Source organism: Symsagittifera roscoffensis, chromosome 4 (genome assembly GCF_963678635.1).
Source record: "Symsagittifera roscoffensis chromosome 4, txSymRosc1.1, whole genome shotgun sequence".
NCBI classification, from domain to species: domain Eukaryota; kingdom Metazoa; phylum Xenacoelomorpha; order Acoela; family Convolutidae; genus Symsagittifera; species Symsagittifera roscoffensis.
The window spans coordinates 28,595,942-28,616,995 of NC_087065.1; the positions used below are offsets into that span (position 1 = coordinate 28,595,942).

General features: G+C 36.0%; 2 protein-coding genes across 3 annotated transcripts in view; both read left to right on the forward strand.

Annotated features, from left to right (window-relative positions):
- The window catches only part of LOC134845233 (islet cell autoantigen 1-like protein), a 50,402-nt gene extending 40,450 nt beyond the window's left edge, over positions 1–9,952 (forward strand). The window contains exons 9-13 of one of the 2 annotated variants that reach the window (XM_063862149.1): positions 381–454; positions 816–1,037; positions 2,061–2,145; positions 2,280–2,734; positions 8,986–9,952. In XM_063862149.1, the coding sequence (XP_063718219.1) occupies positions 381–454; positions 816–1,037; positions 2,061–2,145; positions 2,280–2,734; positions 8,986–9,101 (952 nt within the window). In that variant the 3' untranslated portion in view covers positions 9,102–9,952. The remainder of the gene's footprint in view (positions 1–380; positions 455–815; positions 1,038–2,060; positions 2,146–2,279; positions 2,735–8,985) is intronic. The other variant, XM_063862150.1, reaches the window with a different exon arrangement.
- Positions 9,953–10,759: 807 nt separating this feature from the next.
- LOC134844701 (phosphatidylinositol 4-kinase type 2-alpha-like) lies at positions 10,760–12,989 on the forward strand. Its single transcript, XM_063861514.1, has one exon. It carries the CDS (start codon positions 10,865–10,867, stop codon positions 12,767–12,769), a length of 1,905 nt encoding a protein of 634 aa, XP_063717584.1. The 5' UTR covers positions 10,760–10,864; the 3' UTR covers positions 12,770–12,989.
- Positions 12,990–21,054: the final 8,065 nt, after the last annotated feature.

The window sequence follows — 21,054 nt, forward strand, 5'->3', positions numbered from 1 at the left end:
CGTAGAGTTAGGGAGGGAGACCCGCAACAAAATAAGACGGTTCGAACTTGGGCAGGGTCAGATGTTTTTAATGAACTTTTTGGTGTACTGGTTAAAATGCGTCGACTCGAAAATTGAGGCATGTTAGTTGGTAAGTTTCTTTTTTTTAAATTGACTGGTACTGATAATGCGTCATAATTGGCTTGCGTCACTTAGCAATTATGTAGACTCATAATTGGCGTGCGTCACTTAAGAGTTTTGTATACTCAAAGTTTTACTCATTCAGTTTTCCCAGTAGCGTTATCGGTCATATTTAGCTTGTTTATGCGAAGTGCAAGTTTGCCTCTGTGTTAATTTTTCTATTGGCATTTTGTGTACGTTTTTAACTTCGATTTGTTTAGGTTGATATCATGGGATGACCATCCTTCTGGACAGGACAGTGGTGAAAAGTATTTCCACAGTGACACAGCGGCAGGTAAATTAAACCATAAGTGATGTTCAGTTGTATTGAGTGGCGTGCCTTGCTTAAATTCTGCATGATTCCCTGATTGTTCAATTTTTTATTACATCCGTCTTGTTGGTATTGCCATGATTTGAGTCAAAATGAGTTAGAGCGAACCCAAACAAAAATATCTGAAATTTGATCTTTTTTTAGGAAACTAAAATCTAACTTTGATCTCATTAAAAAAACTAACTATGATCTCATTCAAAACGTTCAGTTAATCCAGCCATCATGGATAATTTGCGAAAGTTCTGAAAAAGAATTGAAGAAAACTGGTTTAATTGAAAAATGATATATCTGCATGCTTGTGCGTAGTTTGTAACATTGATCGTAGGAAACCATACTCTGCCGTCATCTTCTCAAATGCATGCTCATAATCATTCAGCCGATCAGAATTCCTCTGGAGGAGGGGCTCTTCTCATGCAGCAGGCGGAAGAGGACGTTGACCTCTTATCTGACTTCGGCCACAAACATCAACCAGTCCCAATGCAAAACTTTGATCCCAGTCAGCGGTTTGCTTCTCACATGGGAATAAATTCTCCCACTCCGAGTAGAGGTAGAAAAGATGTTGCCATATATTTATTTTGGCCACGACATCAAATGAGTTTTTTCTTGAGTCATTTTTTCATGCCCCTAGGTTTTTTGAACGGATAGCTGTTTTACCGAAATGCTGTGTGCTACAGAAAAAATTTTAGCAAGGGAATTTTAGCAAGGGTAATTCTGTTTCTGGATGCTTGCACTTGCGTTAAGCAAGCGTTATCACATAGAAGCAGGTTTTTCTTGATGAACGTAATCTAACAGAATAGCTGAATCAATCGTCAACTCGGTCAAAGAATTCAGTTAAAAGACATATTTTGATCATATTTGCATTTAAATTATCCTTTCTCTCCAAATTTGTTTTTTTTTGTTACGTTGGTTGAGCTTTTTTTCAAAAGCCGATGAGCGCAGTTCGGACTCTTATATAGGACGCGATGATTTTTGATTCGTTTTTTTTCTTTCAGGAAACTCTTGGTTCAGGCTTTTTCGCGGTTTGACTTTTGATTTCTTTTTAAATTCAGTTCATTTCCTTTGTTAAAAGGTAAGGAAACTCCACTACCTAACAGCGAAAGTGTAAATGTCACGAAAAACTTTTTGCACTTCTAATTTCGAAAGTGGAATTTAATTTTCGGAATTCCCACTGAAATAAGAAATTTACCCATTGATCCAGTCTCAAATTGGGTTAGTTTTATCGAAAAAGTGCCGATCATAAATTGTTCTAGAAATTCAAAGAGCTTCAAGGGCTTCTGTTTTTTTCTTTGAAATTCAAAACTTTTTTTTCTGTTCAATTGCGTTCATTAAATCTTTTCCAAGTGTCTGTTGGCTATGTTTTAGAATTCCTGTTTTTTTTCGCTTAAATGATAACTGGTCGTGACATATTTTGATTTTTCTTATAGATGCTTAGTCACCTCGTATTTCTTCGCTTTCTTATCGAAACGTTACGATACATCGCTGTTTCTAATGACAGGTTTTGCTCGTTGATTGCGAAACTGCTTATGAAAATAACACTTAACATCTTTTCCTGAGCCTCGCTTTGTTTCAGATGAAAACTTCTTTGACGACGTGGAGAACTCCGATTTCTTCAACGATCTCATGAATCCAAGTGAATCGAACGATAATGTCAATAGGTACAAAGTTGAAATATGACTTCTTGTTGTTTCTCTTTTTTGGAAGATAGATGTTTTATTTCCATGATTCCTTTTATCAAATATTGCAAATTGCGGTCGTGAAAAATGTGTGCTAAGTTTGCTCGATATTTCAGTGACTGGACTAAAATGTGGGCACAGCAAGGCGCACAGAGTAGCAGTCGAAAGGAGCCCCCGATGCAGTCTAGCATGTTCTCAGCCTCAGAACACTTCGGTCTCTTCTCTGACGTCTCCTCGGGTCAAACCCAGCCAGGAGCCGAATCAGGAACACAGGGAAGCAGCAATAGCAGCTCCTTCCTCCCTTCGCAATTAATGGACTTATCCAACCTAGACAATTTCGAGTCGATGCTAGCAGCCGCCCCACCATTCAATGCCCAGACGACCCAGAGTGGCAATTCTAACCCATTCCAACAACCAGTATCCCAAGGTAGTATCTTGGGAGGTAGTTCATTCATACCTGGATCTTCAGACGGTGGAATTGGAGGAGGCGTTCCTGGGATGTCACAGGGATCAACAGGCTTGTCATCAATGAACCAATCAGCACGTCAATCCAAGCAAAAACAAGATAAATGTAAGTAGATCAAACGTTTTTAGGTTTGGTACAAAACAAATTAGACGAATCAAACTTTTCGTGAGCGTAAACAATTCGATTCTCTAGACTGGCAAGAGCGCAAGGCTCTTTTTTGTGTTAAGAAACGTTGTGCACAGTACGTATCGCACAGGACTCACAGCAGAACCGACTTGTTGAGAGAAATGAACGTAGTAAGTACTCGTATATAGGTCTTGGTGATTTTTTCCTGTTTTTTTTTCAGGTAAAAGTCTTAAAATTTGTTCATGCTCAATTTTGATTTTTCGCGGTTTGACTTGTGATTTTGTTTTTGAGTTCAGTGCCTTTCCGTTGTTGTAAGGAAGGCAAACTCCTCAATCGAACAGCAAAAGTGTAAAGGACACGAAAAATATGATCGACTTCTAATTTCGAAATTAAAAATTAGTTATGAGAATTCCCAGCAAAACAAAAGTTTAACCTATTGATCCAGTTTCCTCAAATTGATTTAATTTTAAGAAAAAAGTGTACAGCATAAATTATTCTACAAATTCAAACAGCTTTAAGGCCACCATTTTTTTTTCTGTTTCCTTGCGTTCATTACCCTTTTCCAACTGTCAGTTAGCTATGTTTTATATTGCATTTTAAGTTTCGTTCTATTCCTTGAACCCTCAAACCTAGGATTTATTTATTTTCACCCAGAATTAGTTTTTTGATTTACCAGCTGATAATACAGTTTTTTTTTCAAATTGGGTTAATTTTATTATCAAAGCTGTGCCAATTATAAATTGTTCTTAAAAATCGAAGAGCTTTATGGTCATTTTTTCCTGGAAATTCGAAATTTGACATTTATTCAAAACGAGTTATTTTTTGTCTCTTCGTTTATTGACTCTTTTTTCAACTGTCTTTCAACTGATTCTTTTTTTGATTTTTTATTGCGGCTGTGTCGCTTCATATTATGTCGCATGACTGGCAAAAATGCCTTTTCCTGTCAATAGATTTTCGGTGTAAAATAATTTTTGATGTAAATTTTCATATAGCTCTAATTTTCGGTTCAACGAGCGTCTACCTTAGTATTGTCGGTTTAATCACTAGTTTATAGAGTTACTCTGCTAAATTAAAACTGGCAATTTTCTTGCAGGATTCGGTTTCTTCAAAACTAATTTAATGCGAGCAAAATTGTGATATGAAAATTTTGATGTGGATTTTGTGCTTTTTTTGTGATGTATCACAAGTGCAGAGCTTCGCTGCTCCACTGTCAATTTCAATTTAATCTTGAGCTAGTGGAAACTTTAAATGAAGGAATTGTTTGTACTCGTGTTATGCTAAAGTTGTTGGCAATCATTTTACTGTAACAAAAGTTTAAACTGTTCTTAGAAGAGTTAGATATCCGCTGTATCAGTGGCTAGAATTTAAATATCGGAATATTAGTGGCCATTTTTTTCAGGAAAAGTCTTAAAGTTTGTTCAGGGTCAAAATCACTTTTCGCGCTTGGACATATGGTTTTTTCAAAGTTCAGCTCATTTCCTTTGTTAACACTTGCGAACTTTAGCGAGCGTAGTGTATTAGTACGAACCTTCTTTCTTTTTCTAACCTCAATCGCAAACAAAAATTATGCTATAATCACGATCTGTAGCATTGGAATTTTTCTAGCGTCTGGCTGAGTGGTTAGTGCGTGTGACTCGAAATCTTTACATCGCAAGTTCGAATCCGACACGCAACCGAATTTTTGATAATTCGAGGCTTATTTCTCTTTTTCTTATTTCACTTTATAGAGCTGCTTTTTTGTCGTGAGCTCGCTAGTGTTTGCGAAGAGCAGCTTCGCCTCTTTGTGAAAGGAAGGCAAACTCATCTATCGAACAGCAAAAGTGGAAAGGTTACAAAAAACGTGATTTGACTTTGTTTTGAAAGTGCAATTCCATTTTCAGATTTCCTAGCGGAATGAAAGTTTTAACCGCTTATCCAGTTTTCTCAAATTGGGTTAATTTAAATCAAAAAATTTGGTGAAAGGGTTAGACTTTCAAAGAACTTGAAGAAGAAGAAGAAGAAAGAACACCTGAATTACTATACAGTAAAAAGCCGAGGCATCAGTATAGCAAAGTGTAAATAATAAAGTTGGTTAAAATTCATTGGTTACATCAAACAAAAACACAACATCAGAAAACAAGCAATAAACAAAACAAAACAAGTTCGGTTACAGTTCAGAAATTGGTTGATTAAAATATATGAAGTTACGGATACTAAAAAAACATCAGTTTTAAGAATTAAGAACGAGCTGGTATTTTAACTTAACAAACAATTTTAAAGATAGTCCAAACATACAGCGTATATACAGAGTATATACAGATTCTCTTTCAAACAATGTCTGGAAAATTAAACTAAATTAAAACATATAGAACTAGCAAAAACGGAAATCACGCCACGTATTTGTCATCCCTGGAGAACGGTCCAAACCCGGCGATATTTTGTTGTTTGTTTTGTATTCGGTGTTTGTTTGTTGTGTATTCGGTAATTATATTTTAATTGGATTTTATTTGTACATATTGGATTGTTTCTCAATTCACTCACGTAAAACTCTTTCAATTTTTTCTTGAATCCTGTTCTCGATTTTTCTAAATTGCGCAAAATTATGGGCAGTGAATTCCATTTTTTAGAAGTCAAATGAAAAAATGATTTTTGTAGAGAAGCGGTTGAACAATGTTTGTCAAAAATAATTTGTTTCGTTCTTTTGTTGAGCCTATAATTGGCAGTCGGTAGTCTCAATGTATTTTGAAAACCCTTCTTTTTGTTTGTAAGATATTGGTATAAGTATGTTATACACTTTAACTCAATTCTTTTCTCGATTCCAATGAACGATTTGCTAATGCGAAGAAGGGAAGAAGATTTAAATTTCGATCTGAAATATGTTCTTTTTAATGCCCAGTTCAACTGTTTCTCTAGAGATAGCATCAAAGTAGCATTAATTTGTTTTAAAAATATTGCTGAATAATCTTAATGTGAGAAAACAAGACAATGAAGCAAAGCAACTAATGATAATGTCGGTAGTTGTTGTCCAATTGTATCTATAGTTTTAATTCCTTGTGCCATTTTTTGGAGAATTGTTTTGATTTGAGCATGAAAAGATAAACTTGAATCAAGAATCAGGCCTAAATATTTGCATTCTGATTTTTTGGCTACATAATGCCCATTAATTACTATTGTATCAGTATCTACCTTTTTGCTATCATTTTTTTGACAAAATGTTATAAAATTCGATTTAGATGCATTCAGATTCAATTGGTTCTCTGCAAAAAATTCCGTTAGATTATTGAGTGATTTTTGCAGTCGATTCAAAGCATCCTCAGAAATTATTGAAGAGGAAAAAACCATACAGTCGTCAGCATATTGAACTAAAGTACAACCTTCATATAATCGCTCTTGTATGTCATTAACATATAAAATGAACAACAACGGACCAAGTACCGTTCCTTGTGGGACACCTCGTTTGATTTCAATCCAGTCTGAAAAGATTCCATTGACGTTTACTCTTTGAATACGTTTGTTTAGGAAGCTAGCAATTAAAGCATTTGCTCCATTTGAAAAACCGAGAGAAAGCATTTTTTCAATTAAAACTTTATGCGAAATAGAATCAAAAGCCTTGGACAGATCTAATAAAGCTGCATGTACGATTTTTTTGAATCTATTTGATTTCGAATACTTTCTGTCACATAAACAAGAGCATCTTGTGTTGAAATGTTTTTGCGAAATCCGAATTGAATTGGTGTCATTGCTTGAAATTTGTCAAGATGTTCTGTTCTTTGGGCATGTAAAATTTTTTCAAAAATTTTAGAAAAAGCACAAGTTATTGATATTGGCCAATTTTTTTGCATCCATTGGGTCATCTTTTTTAAACAAAGGGGTTACGTGTGCTTTTTTCAGTTCGATCGGGAAAATGTTCTCATCTAAGCAAGTATTTATGACAAAAGTTAAATGTGGAACTATAACTGATTGACCGTCAATGATTGCCCAAGAAGGTACGGTACAAGGTCCGAGAGGTTTTCTAACATTGATTTTTCGGACTATATCAAAGCATTGCTTCACTGTAATGTGTTGAAAATGGAAAGGTGCAGATTCAGAGGCAGATTTGTTGTAATTCGGATTCTTTTTAGCGCCGAAAAATTCGCCTAAGTTTGAAAAAATATAATTTAAATGATTGGCAATTTTTTGTCTTGAGTTATCATTTCACTGAAGGAATTTCGTAGAGCTGTAATTCGATTGTTGCCAGAACATGTACCTCTAACTTGGTTAATATATTTACATGTTTGTTGGATAGTGCTGAGAAGTGAAAAACAATTTTTTGAATGATCGAGTTGTTTACTTCTAATCAATTGGCTCATTTGATTACGTAAAAACTGGTACTTTGACCAATTATCGCTTGTGCTTTGACTGCGATATGATCTGAGTGGATTCTGTTTCTTAATCAACAATTGCTGACATTCTGAATCGAACCATTCCGTTTTCAACACATTTTTTGGTTTAAAATTACGAACAAATTTTTTTTCGATAGGAGCATGTTGCTGAAGAGCACTAGAAATTGAATAAATCATCGTCGAGAACATGTTTTGTGCGTCTGTACATTGATATAAGAGATACCAAGGAAGAGCGGAGAGTGTATTACAAAATTCATTTTTCTGATAATTTTTCTTATTGAAAGTCGAAATTATCCTCGGTAAACTTTTGCCGCATTTTATATCCGTCAAAATAAATGAAGCAAAATGGTCGGTTTTGTAAGGTGTATCAAAACAAAATTCAATGCCGTTTGTTTCATAGTCACTGATAATGTAGTCGATATGAGTTTTAGTTGAGGAACTAATTCTGGTCTCATCGTTTAGACAAAAAACCTTCAATCCATATGGAATAATTATAGAATCTGAATTTTCTTTTTCTTTGCTATCCAGATAATTCATGTTATAATCACCCAGAAGCGTAATTTTATTAGAAACTGAAAATGCATTATCTATGTTAAGCGTTAATTGTTCCAAAAAATCAATAATGTTTGATCTGCTTGGATTATAACACAAATTAACTAACATTTTTTCTTTACTGGAAATGTTAAATGTAGATTTGCACTCAACCCACACTGACTCATATTTTTCTTTATCAAATTAATTTAAATCAGGCCTCAATTTCGGAGCCAATTTGACTGGTATATATAACAAAACGCCACCGCCTTTCTTTTTTACCGCTGATTGACTATCATATCTGAACATCGCATGCGTTCTAGGGTGGAGATTCCATAAATTGTCACTATCTTCTTTTTTAAGCCACGTTTCGGAAATTCCTATAATTGTATTTTCGCCCATATCATCAAGAAATTTTTTCAATGGCATCCGTTTTCTAATAATACTTTGAAAATTCAAATGAACAAATTTAAGATTTGCACAATTTTTTGAGCAGATGTCGTAGACTGTTTCAATGGTTTCAATAGGACCAGGGTTTTTTTCAACATCCCCACTTTGGGTCAGTAACAACGCAAAAGGAAAAGATGAGTCAGTGTGGTAGCTCTCCGCTCATTTATCACACATTTCGATGATAATATCTTTTGATGGCAGCTTAGATAGCCCCAGTAAACAATGGTTTTTTCTATATTTTCCATCTGAGCCTTGGAAATTAGAAAAATTGCACAAAACAACCAGAATTTAATATTCAGCATAATAAATTAAATAAATTAAATAATCGCCAAAGTTTGCACCAAGAAAAAATGCGAAGCTAGTATTTCCTAAAGAATTTTGCACCGTTTTGGAAAAATTGTATCATTTCTGCCGTTTTTGGATCTAAATTTGATGATTGTTGGGTTTGCTTCATTCTGGGGCGGGTTGTAATCTCACATGTGTTTGCATTAATATCAGAACCTCTAAAAGAATCTCTAAAACTTTGCACCAAAATTTCAACACCCCCATCAGAAGGATGCAAACCATCCGAGCTAAGCGCATCGGTATTTTGACTAAAATTTTTGTTTATGTCTAAAATATCCAATTTTACTTCGCCCAAGTAAAATCCAACACTTGGAGGGCATCTATTTTTCTCTTTAAAATTCAAAAACTAAGTCATAATTTTTTTCTGTGGACTTGCGTTCATTGACTCTTTTCCGACTGTCCGTTTTAAAATCTGATGATGAAACTTGATCGAGTTTTAACGATTTTCATTGTGATATATTTTTTTTTCTAAAGTTTCACAAAAATTTATAACGTTTTTTTTAATGAACACTTTTCCTGTTGTTAATGGCTGTTTTTTTTCAGCCAAAGCAAAAGCGGACATGTCAGCTTGGTTCAACTTGTTCGCTGACCTTGACCCCCTTGGCAACCCAGATGCTGTCGGAAATAAAGATCAGCAAGCAGACAAAATCGGAATCTAATTGATATAGTTATCTCATTGTGTTGCTTTGTTTTAGTTAATTTGCGGTGCTGATTCACGAATTTAAAGCTTGATTAAAACTATTAGTCGTAAAGCATAAAATTTCTTAATTTCAAATAAGTGTCATATATTTGTATGTATTGTTTGGGGATGTGTGTGCTTTCCAAATTGAGTGAGAGAGCTTTCACACTAAGAACAGACAATCTATCGTTGTCAGGTTGGAAAAGCAAATAGTGTAAAGTGAAGACTGGTCGATACCTCGTACCATTTACGTTGTATTAGGCAGTTATCAAAGGTCATATTTATATCTTCGAACAGCCCTGAATGAATAATAAGACTGACATCCTACCGGGTACAAAACTTTATTTTAAGAGATCGATGCAATTTGCAGCAATGGCCAAAATTGATTAAAAAAATTCTCCTGAAAAGACAACAACTGAATATCATTCATCAGCTTGATATGAAAATAAATGTCATTGGAGCAAAAAAAACTGAAAAAGCATCTAATTGACAAAAAATTACACAGTCAATGCCCAGAGAGTCTTAGCGCGATATGTCGCTTCAGTTACCTCCAAATAAACCTTGAAAATATTGGTAGCTACGCGTCTATTGAAAATCAACTGATAGCATGGCCATGACAACCGCCTTTATCGCAACATTCCGACATTCGGATACAAGTTTTTTGTTTGAAAATATTTGAATATCGATGAAAGAACATGGATAACTTCTTTATCAGAATATCGATACTGCTCTTTTAATGAGGATAATGAACACTGGACAAAGCAATTTTTGCGTCTACTTGAACGGTTTCTGAAAAAGTTATAGGCTATTTTGGGCGTTTTCGATTAAGGTTGAAAAAGTAAAATAATTGTTGAGTTTTTATGCTGTATATACTCGCAATTTAAGCTGTAGGAGGTTTCTACCAGTCCTATGAAGCAATTCAGAGTAGTGTCATATGAAGCAAAGTGATGAATATATTTCGTATTATGTTTGTAAGGGACTGGGTGTTGAATTGTATATTTTGGTTTTGTATATAGTAATTTAATTCAGATATTGCAGTTTGACATTCCATATTTAATTGTAATTTGCGCTGCTGTTTGAGCACCCCAGAGTTCTTTACGCCATGTGGTTTCTTCCGTTTCAATTGAAATTTTTCAAAATCTTTCGAATTTCGAAGGCTAGATAAACAAGAGAAGATATTACGGTCACTGCGTAATTACGGTCACTGCGTATTTTTGTGATAATTACGGTCACTGCGTAATTATCACAAAAAAATATGGCTTCAAAAAATAAAATATGGCTTCGATCATTATTTAGAATTGAAATGTGCTAAATATCAGTGTCAATCCTAAACAGGAAGGGGCAATACATGAACTTGCAAAATTTTCGGGCTCACAAATCCAAACCCGTAAAAGCAATCAACTACGTATGTCATTGTCGTCGCTGACAGTCTATATTTAATGTATGCATATTGGATGCGACTGCGCTTAGTTAATTTCCCCGAGGAAATAAAATGCTGGTCCATATTCGTGCCTTCAGTTTTGACTAGACGAAATAAAAGGCGATTGTCTGTCATATAAAGGTGCATTTACATGTTTTACCTGAAAACCCTTAAAGCCGAATTTACCTCAACTTTGATTACATGTCTCAAATTTCAGATTAGCCTGCTTTGCATTTGCATCTCCTTGTCATTGTCGTTCAGTTTATTTGGCAACTTGCCGGCTAGTAAAGAGGTTCATTGTAACCTGGTATCCATGTGTATTAATGCTTAACGAATTTGATTCGACACTAAACAAAACATCAGGTACAGTAAGTGCACCAAAGAGTCAATCTCAACTCGAACCAAATCAGACTCAGTCAGCATTCAGTAGTGGATACTTTTCGGAGACTTTTGATCCTCTCTGTTCCACAACTGGAAACTCTGCCAAAGATGTGAGAAAGTCTGTTGATCAGAACTCATTCACACCGGTTCCTTTAGACCAAAAAACTAATTCTTGGGCATCGCTCGAAAATGCAGCAGATGCCGAAAATGTTACGTCATCTGAAAAAGTGACAAGACCGGTAGCATCCTTGCCTCCGGATCTCGTCAGCTTTGTAGTACCTCTTTCTTCTCATCGTCGAGCATCGTCTCATGAATACAGTGACTATCAGTCAGATAACGAGTTCGCTCCTCTGATGGACATGGATCTGATTCCGAGAGATGTCGTGGAAGATAAGAACTTAAACAGGTTCCCTGATGACCCTGGATTCATGGAGACTATCCAAGATGCACAGAACGCCATAGAGCAGGGTATTCTCCCGGAGTTAATCACGCAGGGCTCAAGTGGGAGTTACTTCGTGCGAAACACCGAAAAACAAGTTATCGGTGTATTCAAACCAAAGAGCGAGGAACCTTATGGTAACATGAACCCAAAGCTGATGAAGTGGCTCCATAAAATGTGTTGCCCTTGCTGCTTCGGGAGAGGTTGTCTAATTCCAAATCAGGGTTACCTTTCAGAGGCTGCAGCGTCAGTTGTGGATAAGAAGTTACAGTTAGGAATTGTCCCTACAACAAAAGTTGTTTGGCTCGCTAGCGAATCATTTAATTATACGAAGCTAGAACGGGCTAAAAGCAATATGAAGAAAAATATAATGGCTAAAACACCGACCCTTGGCAAAAAGTTCCACAGGTTGGGTTTGCCATCAAAAGTCGGATCTTTCCAGCGCTTTGTCACGGGTTATAAACAGTCTGATTACTATTTACGTGTGTTCGCATCCGAAGGAATTTCAGAACAAAGTAGCAAAGCATTTCAACTGCAATTCGAACGTCTAGTTGTATTAGATTACATTATTCGCAACACAGACCGGGGAAACGACAACTGGCTTATAAAGTACGAACGACCGAACACATCGAGTCGTAATAGCTCGGCTCGTAGTAGTCCTCGAAATTCGATGAAACTGACGCGGAATTCGTCCTCTAACGCACTGCCGACGACAGCCGAAAGATTTGACAACCGAGATACGAATAGCTCAGATGTTCTTGTGACATTCGGTCCTGGCGGAGATAGCGGTCGGGTGCAATTTCAGCAAGGCGATAGACCAGTTAGCCGAGAACCTTCAATTTCACGGCAGTTCTTAGACCCTAAAATAATTGAGCGAAACGCGAGCGAAGAGCTTAAAGTGGCAGCAATTGATCATGGATTAGCTTTCCCGTTTAAACATCCCGATAGTTGGCGAATGTACCCTTACCATTGGGTATGGTTGCCCTACAGTAAAATTCCATTCTCACAGGAAACGAGAGATCAAATACTGCCTCTGATCAGCGACATGAGCTTCGTAGAAGAAATTTGCAAAGAATTAGATACGCTGTTTAGAATCGACTCGGGATTTGACAAGCGATTATTTGAGCGTCAAATGTCAGTTTTGCGCGGTCAGATTTTGAACTTAAGTTACTGTTTGAAAGAAGGCAGAAGTCCCCTACAGTTAGTCCAAATGCCACTAAGCGTAGTGGAGCGAACGTCGTCGAACCATACACACGGAATAGAAGAACATTCCCGTTTCCATGACGACCGAATTCCCGTGGGAGGAAGTGGCGGCACAGTCGGTCAGGCTAAAGCTAGAATTCGTCATCTGGGAGATCAATTTAGTCAATCATTTCACAAAAAGAAGCCTTTTTTCTCTTGGTGGTAAAAATCAGCTTGGATGAATTTATTTTGCATTATGATGCCCTCAAATTTCTGCAGTTTCTGCAATATTTATGTAGTAAAATCACTTAAAGAATAATAAACGATAATCGCTTCAAATCAGATCTTATTAGTAGTCAAATTTTTTCATGCTGGTATCCGTATACAATAAATAAATGTTCATTTTAAAAAGCATTGTATTTAATTTACATGTTTTTCTGTACTCATTTTACGCTCTATAGAGGATAGTAACCCACATATCATTTCTAACTGCACCCCACGTTAATTTGACCTTTTTATCATGCGGCAATTCTCTTGACAGATGGGCCGATTTTTAGATAATTTCTTCACACGTAGTTGAACAATTTCTTCGCACGTAGGGTTTTATTTAATCAGACCCGCATTTAGCTAATCGACCCGTGAACTTTTTAAAAATTCGCCTTTTTTATCAACAATGGCAACTGGTTACTGGGGTAGTAGCCCGCTCGAAAATTCGACCCACTACGATTCAAGTTCAGAAATTCAAAAATAATAGAAATAGCTTCTATCTGATAATCGTGCTGTTTTTCAGTTGTTAAAACCGCAAGATGAGAAGTATTAATTATTCATCAATAAAATAAGCAACAGAATTGTTGAGCAGCACAGTTCAGTCTTTCTCTAATTTTCGTGTAATTTAGTCTGTCAAACAGAAAATTCAAAATTTCTCGTCATGAGACATTTCTTTGTTTTTTTTTGGACTCCGTTGCCTGAAAGGACTTTAATAAGAGACCACTTATATCCCCAATACAATTTTTTGAGGTAGCAAAAGTTAGATGGATAAAAGCAAGTCCTACATATTGAAGGAACAACAGGTTTGATTTGATGTACAGCACATGTTTACTAATTTTGTTTATTTGATTAGCTTGTGATTTGACATCGTTTGACTTACAAAAAAGCAAACGTCAACTTGAATGAACTGCATTTCAGGGTAAATGGCGTAATTTTGGGTCGCTAAAGTGAGTAATAATAAGATGAATATTGGATAAGTTTAACCAAAAATTTGGGTTTGTAAAAGCCTTAGCTGACTTTATGCAAAATGAATCTATTGTATATTTAAATGCGGGCTTTTATCTCGCCATGCTTAAGCCTTTTCAACTTATTACTTTTTCATTTTTAACAAAAGATTTTTTTCACGTTTAAGCTTTATCGTATATTGCAATGATTAGATTTTTTTTCGATTTTCCTGTTTGAATTCAGTGTTTATCTCACCAAGTTTGAATTTAGCAACCCAATTGTAAGATGAAGTCAGGCTTTACCCGGGTGTTGCGATTTTGGTCTCCATATATGAATAACCAAATCCTTTTAGATTACGAGATAAGCAATTTTCGAGATTTTTCAAAAATTTCTAGAAAAGTTAATTTTAAAAAATTTCTGAAAATTTGAAATTCTCAACCCTGTAGTTGGGGCTGTCATAGTACTTTCAGGGATTGCGAATCTTGCCTTCAAATCTCATTTCTCAACTTTTGGTAGTTTTCGAGATATGACGTTTTTTCTGATTTTTTCAAAAAATAGATTTCAAATAAATTCAAAAAGTTAGTTGACCTCAATCCTGTAGTGGAAACTGTAAGAGTACGCTCAGGAGTTGCGAATCTTGCCTCTAAATATGATTGCTCAAATCCTTGTTGTTTTCCAGAGTTGAACGTTTTTTTTAAGGATTTTTCAAAGAAATTAGATATAAAAATTTGCACAATATTTGAAGTTCCCATCTATATAGTGAAGCTTTTTCAGGTACTCCCAGAAGTTGCGAGTTTTGATACCAAATCTGACTGCTCAAATTCTTGAAGTTTTCGAAATATGACGTTTTTTGTGATTTTTTCGAAAAATTTTCAGAAAATGTAAATTTAATTTTTTTTCTTGAAATTTTGAAGTTCTCAACAATGTACTTGGGAGCTGTGAGAGTATTCTCATTGGTTGCGAGGGTTGTATCCGAATATGACTGCTGAAATCTTCGGAGTTTTCCAGATATGACGTTTTTTGTGAGTTTTTAAAAATTTTACAGAAAACTCAAATTAATAATATTAAAAAAATTGAAATTCCGAACGCTGTAGTTGGGGGTTGTCAGAGTACTATCAAGGGTTGCGAATCCTGTCTCCATTTATGGCTGCTCAAATCTGCGTAGTTTTTGAGATATGACGTTGTTTATGCTTTTTAAAAAAAGTTTTAATTTGAGTTTTCTCAAAATTTTAAATACTCCAAGCTGTAGTTGGCTACTGTGAGAGTACTCTCAGGAGTTGCAAATATTGCGTTCAAATGCGACTGCTCAATGGCTTTTAGCTTCCGAGATGTGACCTTTTTTTATGTAATTTTGAAATTTTTCTAAGAACTTAGATATATAAAATTTAACAGAATTTTATGGTTTTTCCAACTTTTAATTAGAAAAAACTTGGTTGATTTTTTTAAACTGAATTTGAATTTACTATTACAACTCTATAATTAGGTGCTGTCAGAATACACTCAAAGGATGTAGATCTTATTTCCAATATATGCGGTTTCTTATGAGTTCTTAACAATTAGAAGCACCGGAGGTGCGTTATACGCTAGTTATAGTGAACTCGGTAAACTTTTTTCTGTTTTTTGATTGCATTAATAAGTTTATGTTAAAGTACAAGAAATTCTCAATTTTGACGCATACCTTAACTTTTTGACAGATATTCTCAATTTTAAATGTGTTATTGCCAAATTTGGTTATTCGGAAGAGCTTGCATAGAAAATATTAGATTTTTAAATTTCTGTTCAATTGGTCAGATTATTGTGTGCTATTTGCACAGCAACCGGCTGTCCGTGTTACGATTTCGAACCTCAAATTCTCATTGCAGTATCATTTAGCGGGCAGAGCGCATCTTGTGCTCTGCGCAAATAGCATGCTTTGGGTAACTTTAATTTGTTGTATTTACACAAGCGAGTTGGAAAGCATAGCTTGTTATCATAACTGTCGACTTTTTCCAATCTAACTTGAAGTTTCATTAAATTCATTGGTCGGAACATTTTGTGCTACTAACACAGCAACCGGCAATCCTTGTTACGATTTTGAATTTCAAATTCTCAGTGCAATATCATTTTGCGGGCAGAGCGAGTGTTGTGATCTGCGCCAATAGCATGCTTTTTGGCAACTTAAATTTGATCTATTTACACCTGCGAGCTGGCTATCATACCAGTCGACTTTTTTCTAATCTAAGATTGGTGTATTCTCCAAGAGCTGGTAGCTGAGTGGCATTGACATAGAGAGTTTCAATCTGGAGTTTTGCGGCTGGAATCCAGTAGATGGCGAGTTTTTTTTTTAGCTTTCCAGGTTTATTTGCTTAGTTCTCTATTTTCGTGCATTTTAAAACTCTTAGCTTTGTCTGTGTAAACTGTTACAATCACCAGCGGATTAAATAGTGCAATTTGCTCTAGTTTTTCCAACAGTCGAAGTGGAGATTCGAAATACTTGCGATACAAAAATACCTGCCATTGTTGAGGCATGATATTTTTTTTGAAAAAAAAACAGCGTCATTTCTTTTTTCTGAAAAATTTCATTTCTCTATCACACTAATCTGCAGCATCAAAACACCAACCTTTTGTATTAAACATATTTTTTTCTGCTCCTGATCATTTGAACCAAAATAATTGGCTTTTTGTATGCTGGTAGATATCCGACGTTGATAATTTCTATTGGCTGGTTAAACTTAACCTTGTGTATTTTTCGATTGAGTTTGGTTTTACTCTAAGGCACTCTAAAATTGACGGTTCTGATGTTTTGAAAAACACTGATATAAAGACAAGTTTTAATGTTTGATTGGTAGAAAGTTTTGCGCTAAGCACCGAATTAAATTTGCCTGTGCATAATTGTTCTGTGTTGAATTTTTAAAACCAAAGAAATTAAAAAATGTACCTAACAAATTATGAAATGAACATTTGGAAGTTGAAGGAAAAGGCACAAGTGCTTAACGGCCGAACCAAAATTACTAAATCAAAGCTAACCAATTAGTTAGCTGTTTAACCAATAGTTGGCCGGGAGGAAGTCAGGAGTCCAAAAAAACTCATTAGAGCCTTAATAACAATAAAAAAAAGTAGTTTACTGAAGAGTTGTTGTGAGTTGTTCATTTTGTTTGATCTATTGACTTTTGGTATTGTTTAGATACCGGTAAACTTTTTTACGAATCGACAATCGGTCGATCATTCACCTGTTCGTGATAGTTTTTAGAACAGACATTTTTAATTGCCACATTATTTTTCTTATTCTTTTAATTCTTAGTTAGTGTACATAGATTGTACATATTCAAAGTTAACCTCAGAATAGTTTATTATGGCGCAGTCAAACGAATCGAACCTGTGGGAATTCCTGCATTCTGGGCGAACCACACAATGGAGCCATCACATTCCTGGGGGCACTGGATCGACCAATTTCAGTTGGCAATCATAGCGTAGGAGAATATGGACATTGACAATTCGAGTGGACCAGAGGTCCCAGAAAACCAGATTCTTATCCTAGAACAGCCCACAGGAAGTGAGCCGGAAACGGAAAAAGCCAGTCGGGAGGCCAGAAATAGGACTGCGATGAAATCCTACGGAGCCGCCGAAGAGAGGAAAAATAAACGACGAAAGAACAAAAAATCAGAGGGTTGAAAAGAGCAGAAGCCGATAAGAAGTTGACATCCATCCTATTTCTAGCCCTCGGCAATCAAGGGACAAGGGAATGCTCTCAGAAAAACCCTAGGGTGGAAATTTTTTCCATCTCTTTAAAAGAATTTTGGGACCTTTTGGACCTACCTTTTAATAAACCTCCAAACGTTACATTTGAAAGGTAAAAACTTTTAAATCGGGAAGAAAGAGGCAGGGAATCCTTCGAACAGTTTGGGGAGCCTTGAAGGACCTCGCTAGCAAGTAATATTAGAGAGTCAGACGAAGTGGATTAGGGATGTATTTATTTGTAATATGAGAAATACTGAGACGCAACGGAAATTACTATCCGCGACCATCAGTCCCGCGGGAGCCTTAAGTCAGGCACTAATAGACGAAAAACGGTACTTCAATCATCAGAAGCTAACGATTATGGCAAAAGCGACCAACGAGAGAAGCTTCAAATCATTTAATGTAAATAACCAAGTAAAGAAGGAACCAAGTCTCAACATCGAAAAACCAACACATGTATGAAATGCGGAAACCATTTCACAAAAGGACACTTCAACGCCTGTCCAGCCAGAGATATCATATGTAAAAACTGTAACTACAAATGTCACTTCGCGAAATTATGTAAAACGAAGAAAATATCCAGTGTAAGTATTGTAAATGACTCTGTCAATACTGAAAATTGTAAATACGTCCCGTCCGAAGATTTCTGGAGCGAAAACCAAAAAACAAGAAACATGTGGAGTTATTAACGCCTGAAACGAAAACGGTCAGAGTGACGATGATGATTATCCAGTATTGAGTGCAAGGACAATTTATGATCAAAATGGATTGGAAACAAAGAAATAACTAAATATCGGACTCGGAAACGATTGTAAGTATGAACATACTTGTGGATTCGGCCAGCCCAGTGAGCTATTTGAATGCAAAACGTGTTACACGAGCTGAAATTAAGATACACGAACTTGAAGATCCATACTGTGGATAAACGAAATAAACAGTTATACAGCGGTTTCACGGAAAATACTATTAATATCTTGGACAAAATCGTGTTCCGAACTCAATCCAACTGGCGGATATTTATATGTGAAGACCATTTTTTTTATTAGGTTGGACACGAGAGAAATATCCTGCAACAGCCTCCTAATATCCCAACAGCCTCCTTATACAACAGCCTCCTAATACTGGGAATAGATGTTAAACAGAACAAGTGCTCAGTGCCGATATGTACAGTCAGCGACCCACCGAGGAAGAGTAAGTCAAAACCTAGAATTTCTGACAAATGAACTTTTTACGAATTCTAAAAACCTGTTTAATAGAATCGGCAAAATACCAAACGACCGTAAAGTTACACATTTCCATTCCCCTTTTAAACCGGTCCAAGTAAAAGGCAGAACAGTGGCCCTTCATTTGTTATCGGGAGTAAATGAGGAATTTAAAAGAATGGAAAAAGAGGGCCATATCGAAAAATTTGAGAAAGGTGACGAAGATTGCTTCATAAGCCCAATTCTGATAACTAGAAAGAAAAACAGTTCAATTAATCTCGCCTTATATTCAAAACTACTGAATGACCAGATTCTTAAAAATAAATACCAGATGCCCAACATCCACGAATTGACCTATAATGTAGCTTTACAATTGTCAGAAAAGACCGATAGGCGGGTCTGGTTTAGCTACCTCGATCTAAAGAAGGAGATACTACTGCGACATACACATTTTAAACAGGATTTCATGGACTTGGCGATAGGCCCAACCAGTTTCAAAGAGTCATGGACTCACTTTTAAAAGGAATCCCATTTACAAATTGTTATATAGATGACATACTAGTAGCTTCTAAGGGAACTGTCGAAGAATATAAAGCTATTGAGCAAAGAATACTGGAAATCATAGACAAAAACAATATGGCTGTGAAATGGAGAAAATAGAATGGCTTGGATTTAAGATTTCAGAAACGTAAGACCTTTGGTCGGAAAAGCAGATGCAATAAAAAACCTCGCAATCCCGAGAAACATCTTTGAATTTCTTTCATTCTTTGGTTCGATCAATCAATACGTTAAATTCTTCCAGAACCTTTCACTCCTAAGTTTCCCATTACGACCATTACGCAACAAAAAGTCAGTGTACCAATGAAACAACAGTCATTTGATTGCAATTGAAAAGTTAAAATCTGAAATTGTAAATTTTACCGAGAATAGCCATTTCGACATCAAAGAAAAATTAAAATTGAAAACAATTGCCCCAAATAACGGCTTAGGAGCCACAATCCAACAGTTCCAAGGGAGAGAATGGAAAACTATTTTGTTCGCTTCGAGATTTTTGAAAAACCATGAAATGAAATACTCCACCAACGAACTAGAACTTTTAGAGGTTGGCAGGGCATCTGAACATTTTAAACTCATTTTAGAAACTTTTTAAATGGTTCGGATTTTGAAATCGTCATGGACCACAAGGGGCTTCTTTCCGCGCTGTCGGCGATCAACAGTAACAAAACAATGCATAGCAGACTAACCCGATGGGTAAACATACTTTACCATTCAATTTCAAACTTTCTCATCTTCAGGGTAAAGATATGGGGTTCACTGACCTTCTATCAAGACTACCCTCAGGCAAAGCCTCACCCCCTTCCTACTCCGACGAAGTTTTCGTCATGGCTTCTATCGACAAAATTCGAAATACTTTATTGAATTCATCTAATTTTATTTCTGTAAATAAAGTAATTGTAGATCGACCGTCGGTCGCTGTAAATACAATTGTAAATACTAATTTCCCTTCGGGAACGAATAATTCAAGCGATGTGATTGGTCGAAATTTTACCGATAGCTCTATAGCTTTTTCAAACTGAGAATTATTGCGCTATCATTTCTTGTATTGCCCAGTCGCTCAAAATTTGCAATAATTCCCACGTCAGATCAGAAAACTGTTCATCTAATTGCCTACCTATAGATAATTCCAAATTTAACTACAAGCTTTTCATTTACTGATAAGGCCCTGTTGCATTTCATAATGCTTAATGAAATTTTTATTCCACATAAATTGAAGACCGTGGGTACGTCGATTACAAAACCCCTATTAATTGTTCCGGAAGAACATAATATTGCCCTAAAATTTAAAGACGAGGCGCTATATAATGATCATTCGGCCTTATCAAAACAGTATAAAGCGAATTTATCTTTACCATCATCACCGCTTTTATTAGAAAATCATTGTTCTAAGAAGCTTCACCAAATCATGACCAAGGACGATAAAATTTTATGGGACCTAATAACGGCACTAAAGAACGGGCGCCCAGTGAGAATTCCCGGGTCCTATATGGCGAATTACGAGAAGGACCTACATACTAGGGACGAGCTGCTATTCCTGGACCACAAACTTTTGGTGCCAGCAGCGATTCGAGTGGCGTTCAGCTCAATGTTGCACGAATCCCACCCAGGCCAGTTCGGCATGAAATTTCTGGTTACATATATTTTTGGTGGCCGCATATCTATAGAGATCTACCACACGGCAAGTTTTGTTGAGATTGCAGCACTCGAGTAAATTTCCGGACTTCTAGTTTGCCAACGAAGAGATAAATGTAGATATCGCTGGCCCTTTGGACGCTTTTTGGGGATCGAAGAAATACATTCTTTTTTGCATCGATAGTTTTAC